This window comes from Hibiscus syriacus, unplaced genomic scaffold (assembly GCF_006381635.1).
Source record: "Hibiscus syriacus cultivar Baekdansim isolate YM2019G1 unplaced genomic scaffold, ASM638163v2 tig00110114_pilon, whole genome shotgun sequence".
Taxonomy (NCBI): Eukaryota; Viridiplantae; Streptophyta; class Magnoliopsida; order Malvales; family Malvaceae; genus Hibiscus; species Hibiscus syriacus.
Genome location: NW_024062594.1, coordinates 4206081 through 4233924, shown reverse-complemented (window position 1 = coordinate 4233924; position 27844 = coordinate 4206081). Strand labels below are relative to the sequence as shown.

At 32.7% G+C, this 27844-nt stretch overlaps 2 protein-coding genes and 1 long non-coding RNA gene across 3 annotated transcripts; 1 reads left to right on the top strand and 2 right to left on the bottom strand.

Annotated features, from left to right (window-relative positions):
• The first annotated feature begins 15650 nt into the window (after window positions 1-15650).
• Window positions 15651-17319, top strand: LOC120215375 (probable xyloglucan endotransglucosylase/hydrolase protein 28). The gene is made up of 4 exons (XM_039213094.1): window positions 15651-15838; window positions 15956-16056; window positions 16347-16555; window positions 16655-17319. The coding sequence occupies exons 1-4, from the start codon at window positions 15667-15669 to the stop codon at window positions 17157-17159; spliced, it is 987 nt and encodes a 328-aa protein (XP_039069025.1). The 5' UTR covers window positions 15651-15666; the 3' UTR covers window positions 17160-17319.
• A 2093-nt stretch (window positions 17320-19412) lies between these two features.
• On the bottom strand, window positions 19413-22363 carry LOC120215376 (anthranilate synthase beta subunit 2, chloroplastic-like). The gene is made up of 8 exons (XM_039213095.1): window positions 22190-22363; window positions 21934-22097; window positions 21100-21170; window positions 20915-20952; window positions 20706-20816; window positions 20527-20626; window positions 20170-20305; window positions 19413-19879 (listed from the first exon to the last, which is right to left on the bottom strand). Exons 1-8 carry the CDS (start codon window positions 22302-22304, stop codon window positions 19772-19774), a joined length of 843 nt encoding a protein of 280 aa, XP_039069026.1. The 5' UTR covers window positions 22305-22363; the 3' UTR covers window positions 19413-19771.
• Window positions 22364-23488: 1125 nt separating this feature from the next.
• On the bottom strand, window positions 23489-23947 carry LOC120215377. The gene is made up of 3 exons (XR_005524937.1): window positions 23864-23947; window positions 23707-23774; window positions 23489-23608 (listed from the first exon to the last, which is right to left on the bottom strand). It is a non-coding gene; the product is annotated as an uncharacterized LOC120215377 (long non-coding RNA).
• Between the last annotated feature and the right edge of the window lie 3897 nt (window positions 23948-27844).

Sequence of the window (27844 nt, the reverse complement as noted above, 5' to 3'; positions counted from 1 at the left end):
TTGTATCATTTTTTTAATTTTCATCTGCGATTATCGAATGACATTAACTTGAAGTAAATGCAAATTAAAGTACAATAATTATTACTTGATAAACAAATACATCATTTCCTCATCAATTGTTACTTGATGGCAACAGAAGTGGACATGTTTTTCTAGTGTGTCTTGGGTTTCTACAATGCCCACATCTTCTGTCTTGTCTAGATCTTTCTCGAATATCCATATCGCAATGAATTCGATTAGATTTTGGACAACCACGCTCCCTCAATAAACTCAGATTTGGTACAATCGAAAGCCAATCTTGAACCTCATCAGGGCTTTGTCATTACCTATGAGATGAAACTCAAATTCGTCTATCTTAAAAACATCAGATAGTAGGTATATGGGATCCACAAAATGGTTATAATCTTGACGTGTATGCGAGCAAGCTGCTATCACATGAGATCATTGATACTTAAAAGCTTGAAAAAACCCGCAGTCGCACGTTCTGTCCCTTAGATTTACTCTTAACGACACAGCTTTAATCCCTTGAAGAGGTCGTGGCAACTCTGTGACTTGAAACATTTCATACCTTCTAAAGAAGCTTGTTACAGACATTCCATTTGATGCAGAAATTTTTTTCTGTAAATCTGTAACTAATCTAGGGTGATAGACATGACCGCCTTGCATCCAGGTTTGAGCTTGTCCCCCGAGCTTCGCAAAAAGCGCCCCCAAACAAAAATATGTAGTCTTTACCAAAGCCACTACTGGTAAGTGACGTGCACCCTTTAAAGTTGAGTTGATTGCCTCTGCCAAGTTGGTCTTCATGTATCCATATCGATATCCACCATCATATGCGTTCATCCATATTTTTTTATCGATGAGGCTGATGTAATCGTATTCTTCCTCTTTCTTCGCCCGCAAATCTTGAAGCATTGATTCAAACGTTCGAGGAAGTAGTTCGTAACCTGATCAAAAAAATATATAACTTACTAACTTGTTTTCTTTGCAAAATTAAAACGATCGAAAGAAAACAATCTACATCAGTTTCACTTACCCATGCGCATAATTAATTGACGCTCATCATTCTTTTTATACCTTCCATGGTAGTTCGTAGCAATGTGTCAGAGACAATACCTATGTTGGACAAAGGGTGGTTGCCACATTAGACCCAAAGACTCCATTGTTGCTTTGATCCCAGCTCCACGATCTGAAATGACATAGATGTTTTCCCTCGTGATAAAACGTGCACGTAAATTTCAGAGGAAAAAAAGCCCAAGAATTTGTATGTTCTCATTCGACAAGAGCAAACGCAACTGGAAGAATGTTGCGATTGCCATCTTGGACAACTGCCAATAATAAAACTTGTTTGTATTTTTCATACAAGAAAGTCTCATCGATCTGGACCACAGGCTTGTAGTATTTGGCAGCATTAACGCACTGTGGGTAAGTCCAAAAAACCCGGTAAAATTGGCATCGATCGCAGAGAACTCGATCATTATGGTATACATAGGAGGTTTTAAAGTCCACAATTGTCCCAAGATTCAACCTCCGCACCAGCCTGGAAGTTCGTTGTAAGATGCATCCCATTTACCATGAAGTTTGACAATGGCATTTTGTTTTGCCAACCAAGCTTTTTTATAGGAGACAGTGTACCCATACTGCGATTGTATAGCTGAAATCAACACAACAACAGTTATATGAGAGCTTGTTTTTACCATGGGCATGATGGCTTGGCATATCACTTCAGAGTCCAAGTTCGGATGATCCCTTCCAGCACAACATGTGTGAGGACCGTTGTATACTGTTAATTCTCATCTATTGTTTTTCCTCTTCCTTTTCGATACATGAACCATCCAATTACATCTGTTTTCGCGTCGGGCACAGTAGTATACATATTTTTCTGTCGTGGAGCGGTCGACTCTCGATTGAACTGAATTACGGATATTATAATTTTTTATAGCCATCATCGCTTCTTCTTTGCTTGAAAACTCCATGCCTAAATATAACTCACCATTATTTATTGATGAGTAATATCCATAGTCACCGAGATGAGGCATATCCGTAAATTCTGGCCCATACATTACACCATAATCAAACTTCATAGATGTATGCTGGAGGGTCAGTTTGTGTCACATTTGCTGGAACTTCATCCACATCATCATCATCATCGGAGTTGAATTGCGGTGATTCTGGGTGAATGAATAGTCCAGTCTCAGCATCATCCACACCAAGCTCACAAAGCGGTTCTTCTGGTGGAGAAGATGGTTCCTCCATGCTCTCCACATTTAGGTCGAAGAACCTACTACTTGCACGTCTTCTTCTTCAACTGGAAGGTATATCGACATTCAGATCGAAAAAGCTCGCAGTCGAATGCCTCCCCCCTAGAGCTTGAAGCCATCGTGTCAAATGGAAACTGCATAGATGGTTGCGTCGATGGCATCTCCATATTAAGGTCAAACGGATTTGCTGATGAATGCCTTCCCCTTGAACTGGACGCGATGTTGCCATACATATTGTTCGTCGACCCACCTCGGTACATATCATAAGGAGTTGCAGATGAATGTCTCCCCATTATGGCATTAAAATCATTACACATTACTGTCGTCGGGTTGTCAACTTGATCAACTTGTTCAGCTAGCCCATAGTGAGAGCTTAATGATTGGCCTCGAACGGCACGCACTTGAATAAAATTTGCATACATCTCAATATCGGCGTCTGAATAATTATTTTGAGCTTCAACCATCATTTCAACATCATCATTGTTCAAAAGTTCGAACGATGTATAAGTTAATGGCAACAATGATGTTGGAAATCTGTACTGCAACAACGACATTCTTCTACTACTTCCAACATGAATCTTCCTCGAAATCTTCGTTATCAGCTCCTCAAGAGTTATGTTTCTCTTCAATGATATTTTAACATGCTCATTTGATACGAAAACAATACCGGTTTCATCTTCTTGAATTTCACCATCATAATAAACAATAGCTGAAAGTCGCGCCATTATTTAAGTTTAAAAGTGCGGCAATATTATATATGAAAAAAAAACAACTGAAACAATGTTGATTAAATAAATAATATATGAACGAAAATATAACAGAATAAAATTTTTACACATAAACGTAAATAATTTAAATAATATAATTTTATATTATTATTACATGTACCGTAAAACTATTTCGACGTATATTCATGCTTTCTAATTTTACAAATACAGAAATTAATTGACAATAATTAGTATAATATTTTTTCAAATAATCTTAATAAACAATAAATATAATAAAAAATTATCACAAAATTACCTTATAACAAAAAATCGCATGAACTTCTGAATAAAATATGAGAAAATTGTCAGAATTATTGACTGGTTGATGGAATTGTTGTATTAATTTATAAGTTGAGATGAGAGATGTGAGGAACTTAACCCGGGGGAGAAGGGTATTTATAGCCGAGAAAAATTGTAACAATTATACAAGGCGCGGTACCTTCCCCGTGCTATATATAATTATAAAGGTTAGGTGCGGCCCCTAACCTGCGCTATATCCTACGTGGCGTAAGGCGCGTCCCCAGGGGCCGCACTATACCCACGTGTAATCCATGTCAGCATAATGCGCGTCGTAGGGGACGCACCTTACTCCACGTGGCGCCAAATCAGCATATAACGCGCTACAGGGGGCGCGCCTTACTGCAAAGGGTGTTAGATCGAGAAATATAGTCTGACCGATGGTAGATCGATAAATATACCGGTAACCGATGCTTTTTTTGAAAAACGCCCAAAATTTGCCAACTTTTACAATAGAAAATGAAATCATTCAAGCGCGTGAAAATAGGGCTGAGCAACGAAACCAAAAAAACTGAAAAACCGACACGAACCGAGTAAAACGGTTCGGTTCGGTTCGGTTTGGCATTATACGGTTCAGTTTTCGATTCGGTTTAAAGTCTTAATTATTTTGATTCGGTTTGGTTCGGGTTTTCCATATGGAACCCATTTGTTCCATATTGAACCGAATATGTAATTTTTTTTAAAAAATATTATAGTTTCAAGTGATTTTTTCATTGGAAAATCGAATCGAACCAAAAAAACCGGTTTCGAATTTTTTAGTTTTTTAACCATTCGATTTCGGTTTAAATTTTGAAAAACCGTTTATTTCGATTCGATTTAATTTTTGATAAAAAACCAAATCGAACCGAATTGAATACACCCCTACCTGAAAAGGTAGATCCAATGAAAGCTTAACGCCGTTTTCAACGGAGGGGAGGGGCATTTGTTACGGGATTTTGATGATCAATGTGATTCGCATGAACCCATGCTTAACGGCGTTAACGTCGGGCAAAGATAATGAAGCACAAGAGCAGCTTTTGCATGCCCATAAATTGCGTTGTAATTCTTTTATTATTATTAAATATTTTGGCAGGGGGAAATTTTGGAATGGAGCAAACATTTCTTTTAATGTAATCGGGCAATATGGGTAATAGGGGTAACGGGCACGGCTAGTTGGTGCTTCGTGGAATGGGACAAGAGTGTCAGACTGTGGAGTACTAAGAGGACATCAGTCAGACCCATAAGAGTTGGGGGCATTTAGCACTTAATTACTCGAAAAAGAAATTATATGGTTGGGCACATAAATTATAGTAAATAATTATTATTATAACATGTATTTATTAAGGATGAGTATTCAATAAGTCGAGTTAAAAAAGGCATAACGAAAATACTAGTCTCTAATATTTATTAAAATAATTATTTTACCTTTTATTCTATTTTTTAGGTATTATGACTTTTTAACATTTTATTTTAAGATAAAAATATTTCTAATATTTAATAAAATAATCACTTTATTTTTTATTCTTTTTTCTGAGATATTTTAGCCTTCAAAGTTTTATTTTAGATTTAAAAAGTTCATATTTTGGAGTGTTAATCGTACGTTAACAAATAGTTTTCATCTATAGAGGGAGCTTTATGTCCCAAAGTAAAACGCTAGGAGCTAAAATGCTAAAAAAAGGAATAGAGGCCAAAATGACCATTTAATAAATACCAGGGGCTATTTTTAGCATTATGCCTTAATTAACTTAAAAGGTATTTGAGGCTCTTGTATTTTTTATAAAAAAAGTAATATACTTTTGTATGAGGTTTAAATTATTTAAATATTATTACAATTTTAAACTAAAAAATACGTTTAAATTGAAATGAAAATATTATAGTAAAACATGTATTATATAATTAATTTTTTAAAATTATTTAGTATTTTAATTGATTCCTTAAAATTAAAATCTAAGAAGTCATTGATTTTTAGATTATGTTAGAATGGTTGGAGATCTAAAAATGAAATAAATATATACTTTTGGAGCAATTGTATGCATTTGATTTATTAATCGATTGATTTGAATCAGGTATTATAAAGGTGTTACAAGATGATTATCTTAATATAATTTGATTTATTTTTAACGTAAATAATCAATAAAATATAATTATTTGTAGTGTGGTAATTGAATTTTAATTTAATTGTATACATCAAATTCTTATTTAATTCAGTTTTTATAAATTATTAACATTATATTAACATAGTACAACTTTAAATTTACTCATTACATACATGAATAATTATGTTTATTCGATAAATAATTGAATTTATTACTTTTAAATTTATATTATATTATTAAATTAAAATTTTACGTATAATACCAAATTAAATCAAATTTATATATAACATCATCTATTCAAAAAAAATATTAATAATTTTAAGATTTATTTAATTAGTAAATCCAAAACTCAAATAGAATTTGCCACTTAACCCCAATAAACAAAAGAGTTGCAACCGATTTTCAGTTGGTAGTAAAACATTAAAGCAAAAACACGTCGCTAATTATATTTTAAAAAAGGGAAACCCAAAAGCCTACTTCTGTAGACTTTGAAAATTTCAACAATCCTAAACTTCTAATTTTCAATCAAATTCAAAGCTTTCCCCTTTTTCCATTTCAATTACAATTATGATTTTTTTTATTAAAATACATTATTATAAGATAATATTTATTTAAAAAAAATTTAATCATTTGTTACTGAATATTTATATATTCCGACAAATATCATGCTCGAACTTAAAATTTTAAAAGATAGCTCAATCTTATAACTATTAAAATTACTTAATTCATGCTGAAATTTTCCAATAATAATTGCAGGCACAAATTTAATTAGCACACATAAGAATAAGCTAAGCACTTTGATGAGCGTTCAAAATCGTTAATCTTTGCTTGTTATTTCTTCGATTTTATGAAATTATTGCTGCTGAATTGGTTGTGTTATACTTATTTTTGTACAAGTCATTGCTTTCCAGAATTTGTGATAAAACGGGTGAATTCTACATTTTTTTATTATTTGGTCACGGCTGGAGACATGGGCACGAATCTGGGCATGGCGCGGTCTGACGTGACAGTTTCTAGGAGATCCAGTCAGCGACGGTTTCTAGAAGACTTCATCCGCACGACTTTTGGAAGATTGACGAGCAGAGTTGCATTAGGAGACTAGTTTAAGTTTAAATTTAAATTAAAAAACAATTATCTTTTAGGATTATTTTATTTATTTTCTTTGTTTATCTCTTAGGCACTGAGAGGCTATAAAAACCTACTTGGGTAAAACCTAAACTCATCATTTAGAATACATTCTTATTTTCTCTCTAGTTTTTATAAAAGTTTTCTTTTTTTCCTTTTCAAGTTCTTTTTATTTTTCTTTATTTTCAAACTTGTTTTTAATATGCTAAGTATGACTTTTGTCATGTTTAGCTAAACTTTTCAAAAGCCGAGAGCTGTCGCGATGATTCAATTTCAACGGGAGAATTGAAACGGTCCCTTAATATCTTCGGAATCTCTCTCACAATTTTTGCGCTTATTTTTCAAAATCAAAACAGTTTTCAAAATCAAAGATTAACTTTGGTCAAGAGGTTGTTGCGATTAAATATGTGGGAGGAAGATTCGGCTTATAGAAAGCAATTCAACTTCTTGGGAACACACTTGGCGAGATAGTTTCGCCAAGAGGGAATTGAGATCGGAATTGACGGTTATAGAAGCAACAATCCGAGTCGGACGCCACGAACTTAAACGGTAATTGATATACCACAATTGATGTCGTTAGAATCAATTATCGAAGCTGGAATCAAAGATTGTCTTGGGTATTTGATATACAAGATAGAGTCACGGGGATAGCCCTTGTAGACAAAGTAACCGACGTGAATCCTGAAGAGAAAATCTTATTCGATGATCATAAGGAAATTGAGTCAAAGCGACGCTTGAGGCGATTTTTACCATATTTCACAATCTTCATCATCCTATTTTTACTTTAATTTATTTACTTGTTTTTACTATTTTAATATATTTTTACCAAAATTCCCCCCATTTTTACTGTTTCACGCCTGATATAAATAAATCAGACAGAAAATTATAATTTTCTAAGTCCCTGTGGAATCGACCCTCACTTCTCTTTACTACGTATTTCCTTTATTTATTGATTGAGAATAAGGAATTTATTTGACATTAAAACGACGGGTGTCAAATTGGCACCGTTGTCGGGGACTTCAAAGTTACTAATTTTTGTTTGCTTTTGATTTATGACTAGGACTAATCCGGGCACATTAGTGGAGTATGACCAGGAGATCAAAGCTAAAGCTAGGAGACTCCACGCACAGACACTTCAGGAAAGAAAGAGATAACAAACAAATCCAGAAGAATAATCAAATTCAGGTAATACAAATTTGATGGCCGAACTTACTATTCAGGGTTAGCCGCGACACCCACTGAACAAGAACCTATGTGCATTAATTTTCCCCAAGGCGAAACTCCATACCAGTTGAAAGTTGGCCTTATTCATCTCTTCCCTGCATTCTGCGGATTTCCAAACGTGGATCCACACAAACATCTCAAGGAATTCCACTTGGTCTGCTCCAGCATGACTCCACAGGGAGTAACCGAGGACCAAATAAAACTTAGAGCTTTTCCTTTTTCTTTAGTCGATTCGGCTAAGGAGTGGTTATTTTATATTCCTCCTAATTCTATTACTACATGGGCTCAAATGACTCGTTGTTTTCTTGACAGATTTTTTCCTGCTGTAAAAGTAAGTAAACTACGAATGAGAATACTTGGAATCAAGCAGCTTGATGGAGAGTCACTCTACGACTATTGGGAGCGGTTTAAGAAGTTATTTTCTAGTTTCCCACAACATGGGTTAACTGAACAAACACTCATTCAATAATTTTATGAAGGATTATCCCCCCTGGAAATGAAGATGATCGATGCAGCCAGCGGTGGAGCCTTGGTGAATATGACTCCTACTGAGGCTAGGGACTTAATATCCACAATGGCTGTAAATTCCCAACAATTTCACACAAATAATGAACCTTCTCGAAGGGTTCATGAGATAAGTTCATCTTCCTTAGAAAATAAAATCGATAAGCTAACTGAAGTTGTAAACTCTCTTGTTTCAGGAAAGATAGGGCAAAACCGAGTATGTGGAATATATGCATTGCCTGATCATCCGACATACGGTTGTCCACTGATTCAAAATAATGCAACAACTCAAGTTAATGCAGTCGGGAATTTCCCGGGACCTTCCCAAAGAGCTTATAATCCCTACGGCAATACATACAACCCATGATGGAGGGATCATCCGAATTTCAGCTATGCTCAGAATCCAAGACCAAATCAAAGCTATCAATCGAGGCCACCTCTACCACAACAACAGCCGCAGAAGACATCACTAGAATCAATTATCGAGAGGTTAGCGCTTTCGTAGGAAAAGTTTTAGAATCGCATCGAAGCCCACTTACAAGAGTTAGACAAGCAGAGTTGGCTCAAATCGTAAGTCGCATGGAATCACAAGGTAAGCTTCTGTCTCAAACTGAAGTAAACCTGGGGGAGAACGTCAGTGTCATCATTCTTCGGAGTGGTACAATAGTGGCATCACCTATTCCATCAGACCAAGCAGTCCAAAAATAGAAGAAGACTGATGACACATGATCCCAGAAAGAGAATGATGAAGAACAAATGGATGATCCGACGCCATCTCCCTATGACGTACCACCATATTTTCCATCGAGGTTTGTCAAAAAGGATAAAAAAAAGTCGAGAAAAATGAAATATTAGATGTACTTCGGAAGGTGGAAGTTAATATACCTCTCCTTGAGGTTATCTGGAAAGTTCCAAGGTATTGTCGGTTTTTGAAGGATCTCTGTACGACTAAAAGAAAGTTTACCGGGGTCGAGAAAGTGGATTTAGGTGCGAACGTCTCAACAGTTTTCTAACGACCTCTTCCACCGAAGTATAAAGAACAAGGTATGTTTTCAATACCTTGTAAAATTGGTGTGATTAAAATCAAGCGAGCTATGTGTGATCTAGGTGCCTCTATCAATGTAATGCCTCTCTCTGTCTATAATTTAATTTCCACCAAGCCTTTGAAATAGACGAGAGTTACACTTCAGCTAGTCGACAAATCAATTATTTATCCTGAATGACTCATAGAAAATATTCTAGTAGAGGTAGAAGACTTAATTTTTCCTGCTGATTTTTATGTGATTGATATGGAAAATGATCGTAGCATCATTGGTTTTGAAATCCTCATTGGTCATCCATTTCTAAGCACGGCAAATGCAAAAATTGATGTTCGAAGCGGTATTCTTACTATAGAGTTCGACAGTGAGATCATAAAGTTTGATGTTTATAAAGCAATGAGATATCCGGATAACGTGCATAGTATTAATTTTGTTGGCATTATTAAACCTGTTGATGATGAATCTAACTTTGTTGATTATTTATGCAAGGAATCGGATGATAAAAAAGATGACATAAGGGAGTTGAAAAATATTTCATTTGTTGATTCGAATTTGATCTTAACTCCTTTAAACACTAAAGATTCACATTCCCTTTTGCAGACACCAAAAATTATGTCAAAACCATCGAGGAATCGTTTGAAGAAATCAACTTTTGGTAAAAAAGATGTTTTGACGGACATTCTTTTCGACAAGAATTTTAATTTGGGAAAAATCCGAAGAAATCTTTATGAGAATTTTCGAATTTCTCATAAAGAATTTCTTAGTTGGAAAAGGCGAATGAAGTGGAAGTGTCTGTCACGAAACCTGTAGTCTGAATCATGTCGTCGAGCTAACAACGTTAAACAAAAGCGCTTCATGGGAGGCAACCAATTGTTTTCAATTCCTTTATATCTTTATTTTTATCTTTACTTTTTGTTTCATTTTATTTTTATTCATTCAAGCATGTTTAATTTAATTTTTATTTTTATTTTTGCAGGAATCGAATAATGTTAATTCGGAACCCCAGGAGCAGTGGTAAAAAAATGCAGAACAGTGGAACAAGGAAAGACTTGTGCGCACCGTTTCATTAAACGACATACGTTAGCACAACCCTTTGAAGGTCAGCGTATGTTAGCAAAACCCATATGAAAAATTATTTCCCCTTTTTGTTATCTTTCTACCGCCCACCATTCCCCAATTCTCTATTCTCTTTCAATTTTCTTTTACCATGGACCCCACCATCCCTATATCTATCACCTTTTAATTTTAAACTCTCATTTATCCACACAAAAAATAAAAACCCCATTTACTTCCAATTCAGACACTCAACGGCAGAAACCAAACTTAAACCCATCAACTCGAAAGTCAACCCCCCAAACGCAAACCGTTGCCCCTTCTTCTCCTCACCGCTGATGTCATCACCGAACCCCTACGCCTTTGCTAACGAGTTTCCACGCCACTCGCTCCTCTCTACTCCACGATGGTGCGCACGCAAAACCGACATGAAATCCGGGGAGTACTCTAATTTTTTTTCTCTTGTACTTTAATTTTCGTTTTGAGGTAAAACGCTTTAAGTGAGGGGGAGTAGAGTATAGGATTGAATTTCCCTTTGATTATCTTTATGTTTCGATGCTAGTATGTGTTGGTTGGATTTGTCAAAAATTTCATTGATTGTCTTTGTCTTGTTGAAAAGTTTTAGAATGCTATGTTTGTTTGGGAACACATGATTATTTAAGTTAGGCTGTTCTTGATAGCGAATAGCATGAATTGTGATAAGTTGGTGTTTTTGTGATATTCCATGACTTTGTTGGTTGAAATGTGATTAGCTCAATGCATGAAACAATTTGGTGAGATTTGAGCCTTTACAAGCATATCATTTTCGCTCTTATTTTGTTTGATTGAGTGTGTTGAATTTGGCATTGGTATTCTAGAACCTGCATGTTAAATACTGTCAAGATTACACATAACCATAATGCTTAAAGATGATTTGGGCACCTTAGGATTAACCATTCCGTTTCCCCACTAATAAGCCTACTTATGCATTTTCCCCTTAGCTAACCACTTTTGAGCCTATTCCCGTTTCTTTTTTTTCACCATATTCATAAACCCGAGCCTTTTTTATTTTATCCCTCTTTCCTACCTTTTTCAGGGTAAATGAATAATTTTACCGTTGTATTCTCCATCGAAAAAAAATGTTGAATGAAAGAAAGAAGAAAAAAAGGAGTTCGGGAAAAAAAGTTGTTCGAAAGAAAAAGAGAGAAAAAAAAGACATGAAAGAAAAAAATGGAAAACAAAACAACAAAAGTGTGAAAAAGAAAAAAAACATTTCGACAAGAAATTTGTTGTTTGATATGTCGTCTTTTTATCTTGATGTGCTTAATGTTTTGATGGAGTTGAGATTATTATTTGTTAGTTCCTTACCTTGAATTTTTAGCCATATTTTTAGCCTTTTCCCACCTTTACCTAAGCCCCGTTACAACCAATAAAAGACCCTTTGATTTATGCATTTTGTTATTATTAGTAGTGGAGATTTGATTTACTTGCAGGCTTATGGTAATACCGTGTCAATTCTGACATTGAGAGTTTTTTTACCCCAAACATATTGAGTGGTTTGAGTGAATCCCGGTAAGGTGTTGAGTTATGAGCATTGAGATTAATGAATGAATGGATATTATAATTGCACTTGACTTGCTCAAATTGGTGATGTTCAATTGATTGATTTCTTGACTTGAATAGTTATTGTGGTCTCTACCTTGCTTCCTTGAATGTGAAACTTGACAAAGAAACGATAAATGAAATTTTTGACTAGTTTGATTAATCATACTTGAGGACAAGCATGAGATAAGTGAGGGGGAATTTGATGAGTGTTCAAAATCGTTAATCTTTTATTGTTATTTCTTCGATTTTGTGGAATTATTGTTGCTGAATTGGTCGTGTTATACTTATTTTTGTACAGGTCATTGCTTTCTAGAATTTGTGACAAAACAGGCGAATTTTGCATTTTTTTTATTTGGTCACGGCTGGAGACATGGGCACGACTCTGGGCATGACGCGGTCTGATGTGGCAGTTTCTAGAAGTTCCAGTCAGCGATGGTTTCTAGAAGACTTCCTCCGCACGCCTTCTGGAAGATTGACGAGCAGAGTTGCATTAGGAGACTAGTTTAAGTTTGAATTTAAATTAAAAAACAATTATCTTTTAGGATTATTTTATTTATTTTCTTTGTTTATCTCTTAGGATTTGAGAGGCTATAAATACCCACTTGGAGAAAGCCTAAACTCATCATTCGGAATACATTCTTCTTTTCTCTCTAGTTTTTATAAAAGTTTTCTCTTTTTTCTTTTCAAGTTCTTTTTATTTTTCTTTATTTTCAAACTTGTTTTTAATATGCTAAGTATGAATTTTGTCATGCTTAGCTAAACTTTTCAAAAGCTGAGAGCTGTCATGATGATTCAATTCCAACAGGAGAATTGAAATGGTCCCTTAATATCTTCGGAATATCTCTCTCAATCTCTGCGCTTATTTTTCAAAATCAAAACAGTTTTCAAAATCAAAGATTGACTTTGGTCAAGAGGTTGTTGCGATTAAATGTGTGGGAGGAAGATTCGGTTTATAGAAATCAATTCGGCTTCCTGGGAACACACTTGGCGAGATAGTTTCTCCAAGAGAGAATTGAGATCGGAATTGACGATTATAGAAGCAACAATCCGAGTCGGACGCCACGAACTTAAACGGTAATTGATATACCACAATTGATGTCGTTAGAATCAATTGTCGAAGCCGGAATCAAAGATTGCCTTGGGTATTCGGTATACAAGATAGAGTCACCGGGATAGCCCTTGTAGACAAAGTAACCGACGTGAATCCCGAAGAGAAAATCTTATTCGATGATCATAAGAAAATTGAGTCAAAGCGAAGCTTGAGGCGATTTTTACCATATTTATTCACAATTTTCATCATCTTATTTTAAATTTAATTAATTTAATTTATTTACTCGTTTTTACTATTTTAATATCTTTTTACCAAAATTCCCTACATTTTTACTGTTTCACGCCTGACATAAATAAATCAAACAGAAATTTATAATTTTCTAAGTCTCTGTAGAATCGACTCTTATTTCTCTTTATTACGTATTTTTATTTATTTATTTATTGAGATAAGAAATTTATTTGACGGGTGTCACACTTAGATTAGTGGAATGGTGGGGGAGTTAGTTAAGAAAACAATCCATTGCCAGCTGTACACTAAATGCATTCGCTTTTGTTTCTTTTCTTACATTGCCGAAAACAATTTTTCAACCGTTGGATTTGATCGGGAATACGCGTCGCTGTGCCGCCGCCCTAATCCAACGAAATGTCAATTGTTTAGGGCAAAGTAGTAAATACGTGGGCCGTCGGAAGGGTAGTTTTGGGATCATGTGAAACGGGGCGGTTTATCAAGCGGCATGGAGGCCCGTTTCATTTATTTATCTGTTAATATATAAATATTTATTTAAATACTAAAAGGAGAACCTCTTTTTGCCCCCCAAAAGCCTTAATAATCAATTATCCAAAAAAAAAGTCTTGATAATCATTATTTTAGCCCTAATGATTTACACACTTTCTCTGGTATTATTATTATTTATTTTGGGCATTATGGGCATGGGTCAGGTTTAAGTCGGGTTTCGGTCAATCTGACTCAATCTAACACGAAAAAATATATACATTCTACCCGATTTGATCTCGACCCGATCCGAAATAATAAAAATATTTTTTTTATTTCAATAAAAACAGTGATTTTATTGAAAAAATAATATATAGAGGGATATTATTATAATTATTCTTAAATATATAAGATAAAATTATATTATTTTAGGGTTGGGTCGAATATTTTCACCATAAACCTGAACCTGACATGACTCGAATATCATCTTTAAAAAATCGACCCGAACCCGATTTTTTAAAAAAACCCGACCCGAATCGAAACCAGTCGACTTCCGGTCCCGTGCCCATTCCTAACTTTATCCCTCCTTCAAGACTTCAAATTTTCAACTTTTTTTTCAAGCTTATCGAATAAGTTTTATTTAGAAGCCTTAAGGAAGGGATAAAGTGGCCAAATAATTGTATTTAAGAAGTTTATCATCACTAATACTTTAATTAAATAAAAAATTAAAAACACATTGAATCAGATTCCACATCTTTAATCCAAATACTTCTTAATAAACATAAATTAAAGATAATTTTTATATAATTTTTAAATAAAAATATTAAAAATAGTTACTTAACATGTAGACTTCATTAATTAATTAATACTCCATTTAGAAGAATAAACATATTATGAAAAAGCTTATTTTAAAAGGAAAAAAGCAAGTAAAATTAACTATGATTTTTTTAATTTGATTTTATGTATTTTCTTCATTGAATTCAACCATGAAATTTATCTATAATATATATTAAAAATCTTTTCTTTTCTTTAATTATTTTAAACCATACAAATAAATATTTTCTCTTGCTAATCAGTTGAAATTCAAATAAAACAGTGGAATCAATCATCGTTTTCATCTTCCTTATCAAAGTATGCAAGTGGAAAAATTTTATACACCATTGAATATAAAATTAGTCTCTGCTAATGTGATAGGTGGGTCTTGGAAAGAGATTTTAAATGAAAGAAAATAGAATAAGAAAGAGAGAGAAATAGCAACAAATTTATTTATTTTTTCTTTTAATCAATTGATGTTAATATAAAATCATTTTAGTTGCATTAGGTTTACATATTATATTATAGGAAAAACAAAAAAGATAAAATAATACTATTTTTATATATTAAATTATATTTAATGATAATTTTGTAATCTTAATAAATTTAATGCTTATTTTATAAATTTTAAAAATTTAATGATGAAAATGATTATTCATGCATAATTCAATAACCTCTATGCACTTTACCAAAGAAAAAAACCCATGAATATTATAACATATTTCCAAGAAAATAATAATTTAAAATGAAATAGGTGTAGAATATGATAGAAAATGATGGAATTAGGGAAGAAACATGATGATGAAAGAAAATTGAAAAAAAGAATTAAAAGAGGAGGAGGGAATAATATAATAAAATAATTTGGAGAAAATAAATAAATTAAAAGCCTGTCTGCATATGAACGGCTCAATAATACTACCCCCTTCTCACTCGCCAATGACCTGCGCTTTCTTCTCATTTCAATAAGCCCTTTTCCGGTTCTCTCTATCGTCTCTACCGTAGCTGTAGAGAGATTATTCCTTTCTTCTTTCTTTCTCCACAATTTTTTTAATCTCTTCATCTTCTTCCTTCGTACACTTCTCTTTCTCTTATATAAACTCAGGGTAATAGAACAACAAAAATACAACCATATATCCAAAAAAAATAACAAAAATACAAACTTCTATGGGTTATTTGTTGTTGGTTTTGAGTTTGCTTTCTGTTTTTGTTTCTGGGTTTGGAAAAAGGCTCCCAATTCTTTCATTTGATGAAGGGTATAGTCAGTTGTTTGGGGATGATAATCTAGTTCTCCATAGAGACGGTAAAGCTGTTCATTTGTCTTTGAATGAGAGAACAGGTTTGTTTGCTTTTTTTTTTCCCTGCCGGTCTCTGATTTATATATTTCTGGGTTTCTTTTTCCTTGTTTTATTGAAATGAAAGAAGATTTCATTTCTTTGTTTATGGTGTAAAACAGGGTCTGGATTTGTGTCTCAAGACCTTTACTTGCATGGTTACTTCAGTGCTTCAATAAAGTTGCCCGCCGATTATACAGCTGGTGTTGTGGTTGCTTTCTATGTGAGTTCATCTTTGTTCAAGATTAAACCTTTTTACCTCGTAATTAATTGTATTATAAGGTTGTTTGAAGCTCAATCATATGGTTACTTCTGTTAACTCCCATTTATTTATTCGAAAGTATTGATAATAATCCATTGCTTTAAGATTTTTTTAAGTTCATTTTTTTAGATTTTTGTTTAGGAATCTGATCAACATCCATATAGTCACCATAAACAAATTGAATAAGAACAGAAACCAGATAATTTTACCTTTTAATATAAGATTCTCCTCATTAATATTTTTGACTGCAGATGTCAAATGGTGATATATTCGAGAAGAACCATGACGAAATAGATTTCGAGTTCTTGGGTAACATCAGAGGCAAAGATTGGAGGATTCAGACAAATATTTACGGCAATGGAAGCACCAGTGTTGGCAGAGAAGAAAGATACAATCTTTGGTTCGACCCTGCTGATGATTTCCATCAATACAGTATCCTCTGGACTGATTCTCAAATCATGTAAGCATAAGCAAAAAAAAAAACTTTGGTGATGAGTTTAATGTTGTCCCAAGTTTCTGTTTCTGTGTTTTTTGATTGTGGTTATTGCTTTATTTGCAGATTTTATGTTGACAATATCCCCATTAGAGAGTTCAAAAGAACAGCTGCAATGGGCGGAGACTTTCCTTCTAAGCCAATGTCCTTGTATGCTACAATATGGGATGGATCTGATTGGGCTACTAATGGTGGCAAATATAGAGTCAATTACAAATACGCTCCTTACGTTGCCGAATTCTCCGACCTGATCCTCCACGGTTGTGCCGTGGATCCCATCGAATTCTCGTCCAAGAAGTGTGACACCACCTCTCAAAGTTTGGAACTTTCTGCTACCATCACCCCATCACAGAGAAGCAAGATGGATAGCTTTAGGAGGAAGCACATGACATACGCCTACTGCTATGATCAAACCAGATACAAAGTTCCACCGACGGAGTGTGTGATCAATCCCAAAGAAGTTGAAAGACTCAAAAAGTTCGATCCAGTCACATTCGGAGGAGGCAGGCGTCACCACGGGAAACGACACCATCAAAGCCGATCTAGCCGGTCCGAGGCCGATACCATCTAAAATGAATAAAACAGACCATTATTTGATTACATTTGGGGCATTATTTTCCTCTCCTTTTCCACTCAGTTTGGGGGTCAGTTTTGTGTATAGAGAGGAGAAGCAATGAATATTTATCTCAACAGTGACAGCTGTTTCTTATTTAATATATGTTTAGTCGATGTGGGAATGTGTATGTATAGTTCCATTTTTATCATTGGTGTTGAATTTGACGATGATTTATGTACCTCTTAAACACCTTCATGGATTGAATAAGAACTTTTAATTTCTGATATATATTTTCATCTGCAAAATCAAACATTGATGCATTTTCAATGGAAAAAGTTTTGGGTTATGTCATATGTGTATGTGTGTATGAATGAATATATATGAAATTCAATTTTGTGAAATTGAGACATAATGTCAAAAAGGTAGTTGGACAAGGTGACTTTAGATTGGACAAGTGGGGTTGGGGGAGCCTTGGCCGCAGGTTTGGACCTTCAACGTTTTTGGGTGAAGAAATGTGATTCTATTTCTGGGGATGGGAAAATCCAAGTCCGTGAATATAATTTATTGTAGGATTTCAAAGTTTGAAAGTTGAAAAAGGCACTCTTTGAGGGGTACAAGTCTCAGAAGGCAGCAATTTGGGCAGTTGGGAGTTCAGTTCTTTTGTTTTGATCTCATATTTTCGTTCAAGTATAAACACTGATTTTTGAGACACAAGTTACAACATTAAAAAGTAAAATATTACAATAATATAGTTAAAGAAACAACTTAACGTTTCTAAAAAGGACTATGTACTGTCAATAAAACTTCACTTCTTTTAAAAAATATATATGAGGTGATTATACGTAGGGATATATCGAGGGGAGCGGTTGGGGGTCATCAAACCCTTAAATTTTTAAAAAAATTTATATTTAAAATTTTTTCTTTATATTTTTATTGATAATTTGTTTTCGTCTCTTAAAGTTTTATAAGTTTATCCTACCTTAAAATTTTATAAGGTCGTCCCCTTAACATAAAATCTTGTATCAATATATGAATTTATAAGATAATATTGTTCAAAATTTTTCTCAACTAATTGATATATATATATATATATATATATATATATATATATATATATTTAAAAAATGATATTTTACTTTTATTATTAAAGCTACTCAATAAATTTTAAAATTCTAGTTTCTAATTTCAATTAATGAGGTAAAACCTAATAAAAAAGAGATATTTAGTAATGGGAGTTAAAAGATTTAATTAAGGCAAACACAAGGTATGTTGGATTCTGAGATGTCTAAGGAAAGACAACCTAATATAAGGCTAAGAAAATGTGTTATCGGAAATGTTAATATTTTTTAACATTTCTGGTAGAGTACTACCTAAAATGTTTTTTTTTCTGCCGAAAATATTATATTTTAATTATAAATAAGAAATATTTGTGATTTTCATATTTATTATTATATTTTAATTATAAATAAGAAATATTATAATTTATTCCTTTAATTAGTTTTAGCAATCCAAACCGAAGATAGATACTTCATTTATTTTCTTTAGTTTCCTCAACTTCCTTTTCTTCTATTATTTTTCATCTATACATAAGGTTAATCGTACCAGCACTATAATTATTTACAACTTGGGTCAAATTCAAATAGTACAACATTGTCTATTCAATACGTAAAGATAATGTTATTTTCCTTAAAAGTTTTGAATTCTAACAGTTTCATCTGTAATATGTATGTATTTATTATTAATTGATTAAAAAAATATGAATAAATACTCTTTTGTAACAACCTCAAACTAATAAAAAATGATTTAATAAATACTAACAATGAAATGATTATTTCATTATAATTCAATAAAGTTAAGAACATAATGTACTTTTGTTAACGTGTCACATTATTTATTTATCGAGGACTGACAACGAAGTGACCATTTCGTTATAAATCAATAATGTTAATAATATAATTTTTAAACTTCAATAATGAGAGAGAAATTTATTCAAACATTTAAAAAATTTAAAATTCAGCAAGTAGAGTCATTGATATAATTTATACTTAAGAGTGTTTATTTTGGAAAAAGAAAAATACAACATTGTCTTTTGAATAACTTATATTTAGCTTTTGCTTTTATAAGAAAACTGTATATATTGACTCTTCAATTGAATGAAAGGCTGTATTGCATATTCATCCACAAAGAAAACAACAAAGGCTTTGGCTTTCACAAATAATAATAATAATTTCTATGTCCGATTCTGAACTGGAATTGCAAACTCAGAGGAAAAGGAAATAGAAAATATTATGAGTTTCATAGTTATCCAAAAGCAACCCACATAAAATCATGTGCAAAGTTGATGGAAACCTACATTTCACTTCCCTTTTCTGCATTTGCTAACATTGAAAACGAATTCAAATGGGGTTTTATTAGGGAAGGGCAAATTCGGTTTCGTCTATACGTATCCAAACTTTTCATTTTTCTTAATGTATCTGTGTCTAGTATCATAATCTGATACGTATTCCGAAATGAGCCATCGAAGGATTCACTGTCCTACGCGAATACATGATCGTCAAAGAAAGGATGCATCGGCAACTTACAGTCCCATACTGATGTCTGAAGGAATTTTGTGTAGTACATGACCTCTAATTCTGGGATTCAGCAGCCTCTTTTCTCTCTACCAGTTTGATGAAATTACGAACGATTGTTTTGCCTTCGGAAGTTATGATGCTCTCCGGATGGAATTGTACGCCCTAAAGTTTCAGAACAAAGTGTTAATGAAAGTAAAATTAATTTGGCAGAGTATAAACTTGGCAAAGAACCATATACTACAGACAAAGCCGAATAAAAGCGAGTTATATAAATAACTCTTTCGACTTATTTAAGGAGAATTAAACACATAACTTTCACGGTTTTAGATGGCACAAACTAGCAGGACTTTTCTTTGTGATTCATAGGTAACATATCCGAGGAAATCAGTTCTAGCATAGCAAACAAATCATTGAACTAATACATTACTGAGTAAAAATGGACGAAACTTTACCTGAATATGCTTATAGACTTTGTGCCGAGCAGCCATAATCAGTCCATCTTCTGTCCAAGCGGTAACCTCAAGTGCTTCCTCGGGAAAACTGTCCTTGTCAATCACAAGACTATGATATCTTCCAGCATTGAAAGGGCTGGGAAAAGCAAAATAATAGTAAGCATTGCTGATAATTGGGGTTTAATTAATGAAAAAAATTTGGAAATACTTGAAAATGCAATAAGCATAAGGATAGTAGCATAAAGGAAGATGAAAGTACATATGAATAAGGTGATAGCTAGACTACAGATAACACATAATTGAAGCATAGTTCAAGAATTTCAAATTGGGAATCACATTAGAAGAATCAATTAGTACTTTGATAATCCAGCGAATAACCCATCTTCCCCCTTCTCATCATAATACACGGGAGAACTTTTTCCGTGCATTACGCCATAGGGAGAACGGACTATCTTTCCTGCATTTTGCAACAATATTTAGATCCATAGAAACATTAACAAAAACAAGAGTTACAAAAGGTAACCTAGAGGACTCACCTCCAAAAGCCTCACCAATGCACTGCAAACCCATACAAACACCAAATAAAGGTACAATGGGTCCAAGTTCCAAAACTGTTTGCAATGATATTCCGGAATCTTGGGGTGCTCCTATATTAAGGACAAAATAAAAAATATACCATGCTTAAACATAACAGATTCTTATGTTTCATTTAGTTATAGTTTTAAAATATAGAGTGAACTCTTACCTGGACCAGGGGAGATAAGCACTCCCCTTGGATTTTTCCTACAAACATAACAAGAAGAGTGTCATTTATTGGATCGAATATATCGAGAATATAACTTAGAGAATAATCATTCACCATCCAAGTAACTCTCATGTTACATGAGTGGATTAAAAAATATATTACACCAGTAAAAAGCTAGTTCTTACCTTTTCAACTCTTCTACAGTCAACTCGTCATTTCGATAAACCTCAAAGTGACATCCAAGCTCTCCCATATACTATAACATTATCGGTAAGCTTTGAGGATATTCCATTCTTAATCAAGGATACAACTTAGAAAGAGCTAAGAGAAAGAAAACCAAAATTTTTCAAAAATATCGTATATGCAACATTTCAAGCTCCTAAAATTCTGTAATGTAACTCTTATTACTCATAAGGTGACAATAAATGAACAGTGTCTTCTTAAAATGAGGAAGAAAAAGATGGGATGAACGACACTAGCTATTGAATATTGTCTTTCACCGGTCAAGACCATCAAACTGGACCTCCACCATAAAAGATACCAATTCGAATCACCACAGTATAGGACCATTTAGAAGGAATCACTTTCAACACATCATGTTTCATGTTGATACCCACAAAACATATTTGCTTTCGGTTGACAATTAGCCACAATGAACTTACAACATTTTTAGTATAGCTATGATTGAAGCACCTCATTTAAAATGCAAAACCCTTGGAAAAGGACTTGAATTATATACCAAGAACAACAAATTATCAATAGTAAAAGAAACCTTTTCTACACCATATACATACAGTACATTTTCTTCCTATTATACTTGTAAGTTCAATTAAACGATCAACACTTCAGTCTTCGCTAACAATATTCGATAAAAAAATAAAAGTATTCCCTACCAATCTAAGTATATTTCCCTAAAGATTTGTACGCTATAGCAACTCAGAATCAAGTAAGTACAACTTAGGGAAAACAAAAAATCGGGGTCAAAAGAAAATTACAAAAATTTGAATAGGAAATCAAACCTGGCAAAGATTGTAGGTGAAACTATCATAATTGTCAATGACGATAATGTGACTCTTGCTGTTTTTATCGTCTTCCAAAATTGAAGATTTTGAGTCGGATACTGCCGATCCCGATGATAGTTTTCCAACAGCTCCAGTTCTCTTTTTGGGCAAAAAACAAAAACCTGCAAAGCAAAATAAAACAGATAAAAAGATCATTCTTTTTATACTCTGTTACCAAAAAAACCCAAAAAAAGATGGAGAGAAAAAAAGAGACTCGGTAAAGGAGAGAGCTTGGAGAGGCGAGACAGAGATGGGTTTTGAAGGGTTTTAGCAAAAAGTGAAGGATTTGATTGAAGCAGAGATGATTGCGTCATGAAATTAGCGGCCATTTTTCTTCTGAACAGATTCTGGGAAAGGCAGTGATCCTAATAGATCTGCTATACAATCAGTTTAAGGTGTAGATTTTTGTTTATATAGGGGGTCATCCGTTGACTGTTCAGTCCTGAAATGGAAATGTGGAAAAGGTTGATATTGCGAAAAATTGTAACTAGTTACTTAAATTATGAAAAAGGTATAAAAACTATTTTTTAATATTTATTTGAATGACTATTAGTGCATGAATCAACTTATCTAAATGGTTTAAAAAATATTTGTTGTTTCTAGAGGTTATGAGTTTGAACATTAGTGATTGTAAGAGTGATTGAACGTTCATTGTCAAATAATTAATAGTACTTCGAGCATATATTACTTTATAATTAATTTAGCTTAATAAAAAATAATTCTTTTAGTTTTATATTTCTTTTAGAGTATTTTAGATATTTATTTTTTCTTTGAGATTTTAAATAAATACGATATTTTTTTAATAATAACAATATCTTAAAATTTATAAAAAATAATTTTAAAAAGTTTATTATGATAAAGAAAATGTTAAATACCCATATTAATAAAAAAAAATATTTTATATATTTGAAGCAGATAAAAAGTATATAATTTATACAATTATTTTTTTATTATGTCAAACTATTATACCAACACCTTATAACTAACCTTAGAGTTCTTAAAAATAATTGATCATGTATGCTGCTTTATAAAAGTGTTTAACATTATAAAGTTCATCCCTTGAATCTATGGCAGCATAAATCCTTTTAGGTCAAACTTCCCCTTCGCAATCAACCCTTGTTTTATCTTTAACATATAAATAAAACAAATACAAACAAGTTAGACATATATGTTACATAAACATATGGGCATCCTCGCTCAATAGACACTACAATTAAAAAACTATTAAGTTTAGACATATATAAACCAAGCAATATCAGTCTTCGATAACACCCCTAATACAAATAGAATCTATAAAATTTTAGGAAACGAAAATAGATTATTAATAGAAAATATAAAAAAATAATATCTAAAATATATGATAATTTGAAAATTTCAGATAACGATTGCTCCAATATATCTAAGTCTATCCCTAATTATAGCTAAAGTACACATTTCCTGTGCTTGGAAGTGCCCCATTTGTGCAATTCATTGCCAAAAACATCATAGAATTTGATACCAACACCATGTGATCATTTCAACTAACATGAAGCCTTGACCATCATAATAGAATTTCATTTCTCCTGGATTCCATGGATTGATGTCTCCTTTCCATGCGTCTGATCTACCTCCACTTGTTAAGAACTGAATCCGACTACATTTTTTTTGGTGGATAATCAATTTTAATGATTATCCTTTTCAAAAATTTTACAATAAACATCTATATATTATAAGATCAAATAGTGTTAGTACCTCTCACTGCTGCTAATATGCTCCAAGCAATGGTCATGGCCGTTGATATAAAAATCAACATCGTATGCCTGGAAATTCAAAAGAAAGAAAAAGGGTTTTAAATTGAAATTATATTTTGATTTGGTCAAATAAAAATGATATTAATCGTATCTGAAACCTGAAGGATTGGAAGAAGAAGCATGTTGAGCTCATCAGTGTTGCCATGGTGTCCAGTACTTTTTGATTCTATGGTGACCCACTAAGAGATGGGCATGGGTCGGGTTTGGGCTAACTCGACCTGACCTAAAAATTTTACATCCTTCACCGACCCGAAAATATATACTCTTCACCCGATCCGAAATCGACCCGGTTTTTGAGATAAAATTCGACCCAACCAGACCCGACCCGAAATAATAAAAATATTATTTTTATTCAATAAAAATAGTGATTTAATTGAAAAAAATAATATATAGATGGGTATTATTGTGATTATTCCTAAATATATAAGATAAATTATATTTCTTTTTCGGGTCGGGTCGGATCGAGTATTTTAACCCTAAACCCGAATCCGACCCGACCCAAACATCACCTTTAAAAAACCCGACCCGATCGCGTCGGAACCCGTCAGGTTCGGGTCACATGCTCGTCCCTATATATACTAATCACATCCCTTGTTAATAAAATCGATAGGCCAAGTTATATTATTATATGTTTTAAAAAATAAAATTTAGGTTAAACTATGGTTGAAACTAATTATATATTTGGATAAATTTGAGAATTAAATTGGAAGATTTAAAAGTTTGTAGACCAATTTAAAATGAGGGTCATTTTGGAGATGAAATAGGAATATTCAAAAGTTTAAAGACTAATTTAAAATGAGAGTCGTATTTTGAGGATAAAATTTGAATATTCAAAAATTTAAGAACCAATTTAAATTGGAGATCATAGTTTAGAAACATACGATACAATTAACTGGATTTTATATAAACAAGTCAAATTCATAAGAAAAATACTTTCATTTGTTTGTCAATAAAATTAATCGCTTAATCAGTAAGGAGTAACGACCAAATTATGAGATTATTTTATAATTTTATAAAGTTAACTAACCAATGTCAAATCAAAGATATTTTTATCAAACAAATAAATTAATTAAGACAAAATAGATTATTGGAATGCAAAGTGCAAACGCAACAAATAAATAAAACCTTGAAATTAAATTAATAGGCTCAAAAGTGAAAAGAAAAAAGTGGTCCCCTAGAGTATGCTTAAGGGATCTACATGAAAAAGTATGACTTTTGATTGGAAATCAAATATAACAAAAGTGAATAATTAACAACTAATCACGTCATTAGCACATGCTAAACATTTTTAAAAAAATAAAAAGGTCATAATTAGACCAATGATGTTTAATTTGGGGCAATATTTTAAATATGGGTTGGCTGTTGGGGCAAGGGCCAATTGTACGACAGTTCATCTTTTGCACCAAATCTTGCTTCTTCCACTCGTGTTCTTAGTTATCCAACTAATTAGAGCAAAACTTTTTCATTTGTTAAATACAGAAAAAGAAGCATAAATATTGTTGAACTGTTAATAACTAATATTAGGATTATTAATATATGATTTAACCAAATAAATCTTCGAGCCACCCCCAATTTTCCAACTGATGACCACAATGATGTATTGTATGAACTTAAAATTAAGGAATGAACATCAATATTAATTAGGGTAAACTACTTATTTGGTCACCCACCTATTATTATTTTAAAATCATACTCAACGTTACGTTTGGTCACCTAACGATAATTTTTTAACCGTGATGTTGATGTAGCACTATAAAATAATGTCATATCAACATTGAAAAATTAATTAAAAAATGTAACATCAACATCATCGTAATAAAAATTAATGACGAGTGACCAAAACAAAATCAAAACATAATGTTAAATATGATTTTGAAAAAAAAATAGTTGAGTGACCAAAATAGAAAATAATTAATAGATGGGTGACCAAATAGGTAGTTTACCCTATTAATTAAGGGTAAAGTACACAAGTGGCCCCCCAACTATAGGGCATTGCTTTGTTGAGTCTCCGACTATTAAAAGTTACAAAATAGTAAATTTGCTATTCATATGTTCTAAACTTGTCATTTTCTGTTAAAAAAATAATGATCATCTGAACTGGACTTTAACCTACTGGTTGTGATAAGATAAAATCATATTTTAATGATGTATAATGGAACCACCATTACTTTCGATCACTGGCTCGACAACATAATGTTTCAAGCAATGGCTCAACGACATAATGTAAACAAAGAGTCGATACACAGAATACAACTCAAACGATTCTAGATTTTATCATATCTTAGTCAACAGGTTAAAGTCCAGCTCGGACTATCACCAATTTTTTAACGAAAAGGGATGAGTTTTGAACAAATGAATAGTCGAGTGATCATTTTGTAACTTTTAATAGTCGAATGTCCTAACAAAGCTGTGCCCTATAGTCGGGGGACTATTTTATAACTTCTAATATTTAGGGGACTCAACAAGACAACACACTATAGTCGGAGGACAAATTTGTAACTTTAATAGTCTAAGGATTCAACAAAGTAATGGTGGCAACATAGGTTCTCAAGTGGAGACGGTTGAGGCACATGCGCGTGGGGCAGCAGGAGAGGCGCGAGTGTGATGCACTCGTGAATCTAAACGGTATGATGCCCTTGGGCAAAGCTAGGTCGTTAGATCATTAAAGTAAGATCTAACAGCCGAAAATCAGCTACGGGAGATGCTTTGGGGCTTTTTCCAAACTCTAATCCTCTGAGCAGATCTGGAAGATTGGATTGGGAACAGATCTGACGGTTCATATCTCTTGGCGACGCTAGTGGGTTCTCATTTGGGTGTGAAACTCTAGATCGAATCAAATCTGGGCCGTTAGACCCATCTTTCATTTGAGGGTCGAGATTTGGCGATGACTGGAACTCTCTTTCAAAACCCTAGTTCCATTGGTTTCCAATACGTTGGCTTGTTTCAGCTAGGCCTTCACCGTTGGGTCATGTAGCCTTGTAATTTTTGGGCCTGTAACAGAGAAATAAAATAAAATAAAATTTTTAATGCATTTTAAATTAATGTTATATATATATATATATTCAACTTAATTGTTTACTATATATTTATTTATATGTATATAATCATAATTGTTTATACCCTTAATAATATATATATCCGCACGCATGACTAAATAATTAACCCGTGTAATTAATAATATGAACATGTATAGATAACTAATACATAGACTCAAATAAAACTCGAATGCAATCCCCGGACAAAACGAGCATCTACAACCCATTAATTAATTAATTGGCTTAATAGCGATAACTTTCATGTTACTGTGTTATGTTGAAATGCTCTATCGTTAAACTATTATGTGGTTTAGCTTTTTTCCCCTCTCACCATCTTGTGAATTTTGTACGTTATTTATAATTACTCTGTATATTCACTCAAAGAAACTATTCTAATTCAATTCATAATTCTCAAAAACTTATCACTTGTGTACATATGCAGAGAGGATAGTATCATGTTTCTCAATATAAAACTCTTTTAGTTTACACAGATTTAGGATTGTTTGATAATAAAAATAGATTACTGAGATTAATAGTAGGAAATGAAATAATATTCACCGAGAAATAAATAAGGAGTCAATCTCAACCATCTATTTTTACTTATTATAATATATATATATATATTAAAAACATTTTTGTCAATAAGTTCTTAGAAGAATCATCTTTAGATTTAAGTTAATTTAAATATTACGATGTGTAACTTGTCTCCGAATATATTATGACTATCAGTTTAATTATATTTTACAATTTTTAATTTTAATTTTAATATTTTTAACTATATATTATTTGTAGTTGTGATTATTTCGTGTACTAATAACTTCAAATAATAATAACAATAATTTTTTATTTGAATAAAAAAATTCAAATTAAAAGGACGATACAAAAATTCACCATTTTATTTAATAAATTTTTATAACTGATTGAACAAATAATTTTACTTGAATTATTACACATCCCATTACATATAAAAATTCCCCTAAACAGTATCTATTTTGGCCTTTTACTTAGAGCATGCTTAATTACCACATCACCTACTAGTTAGGA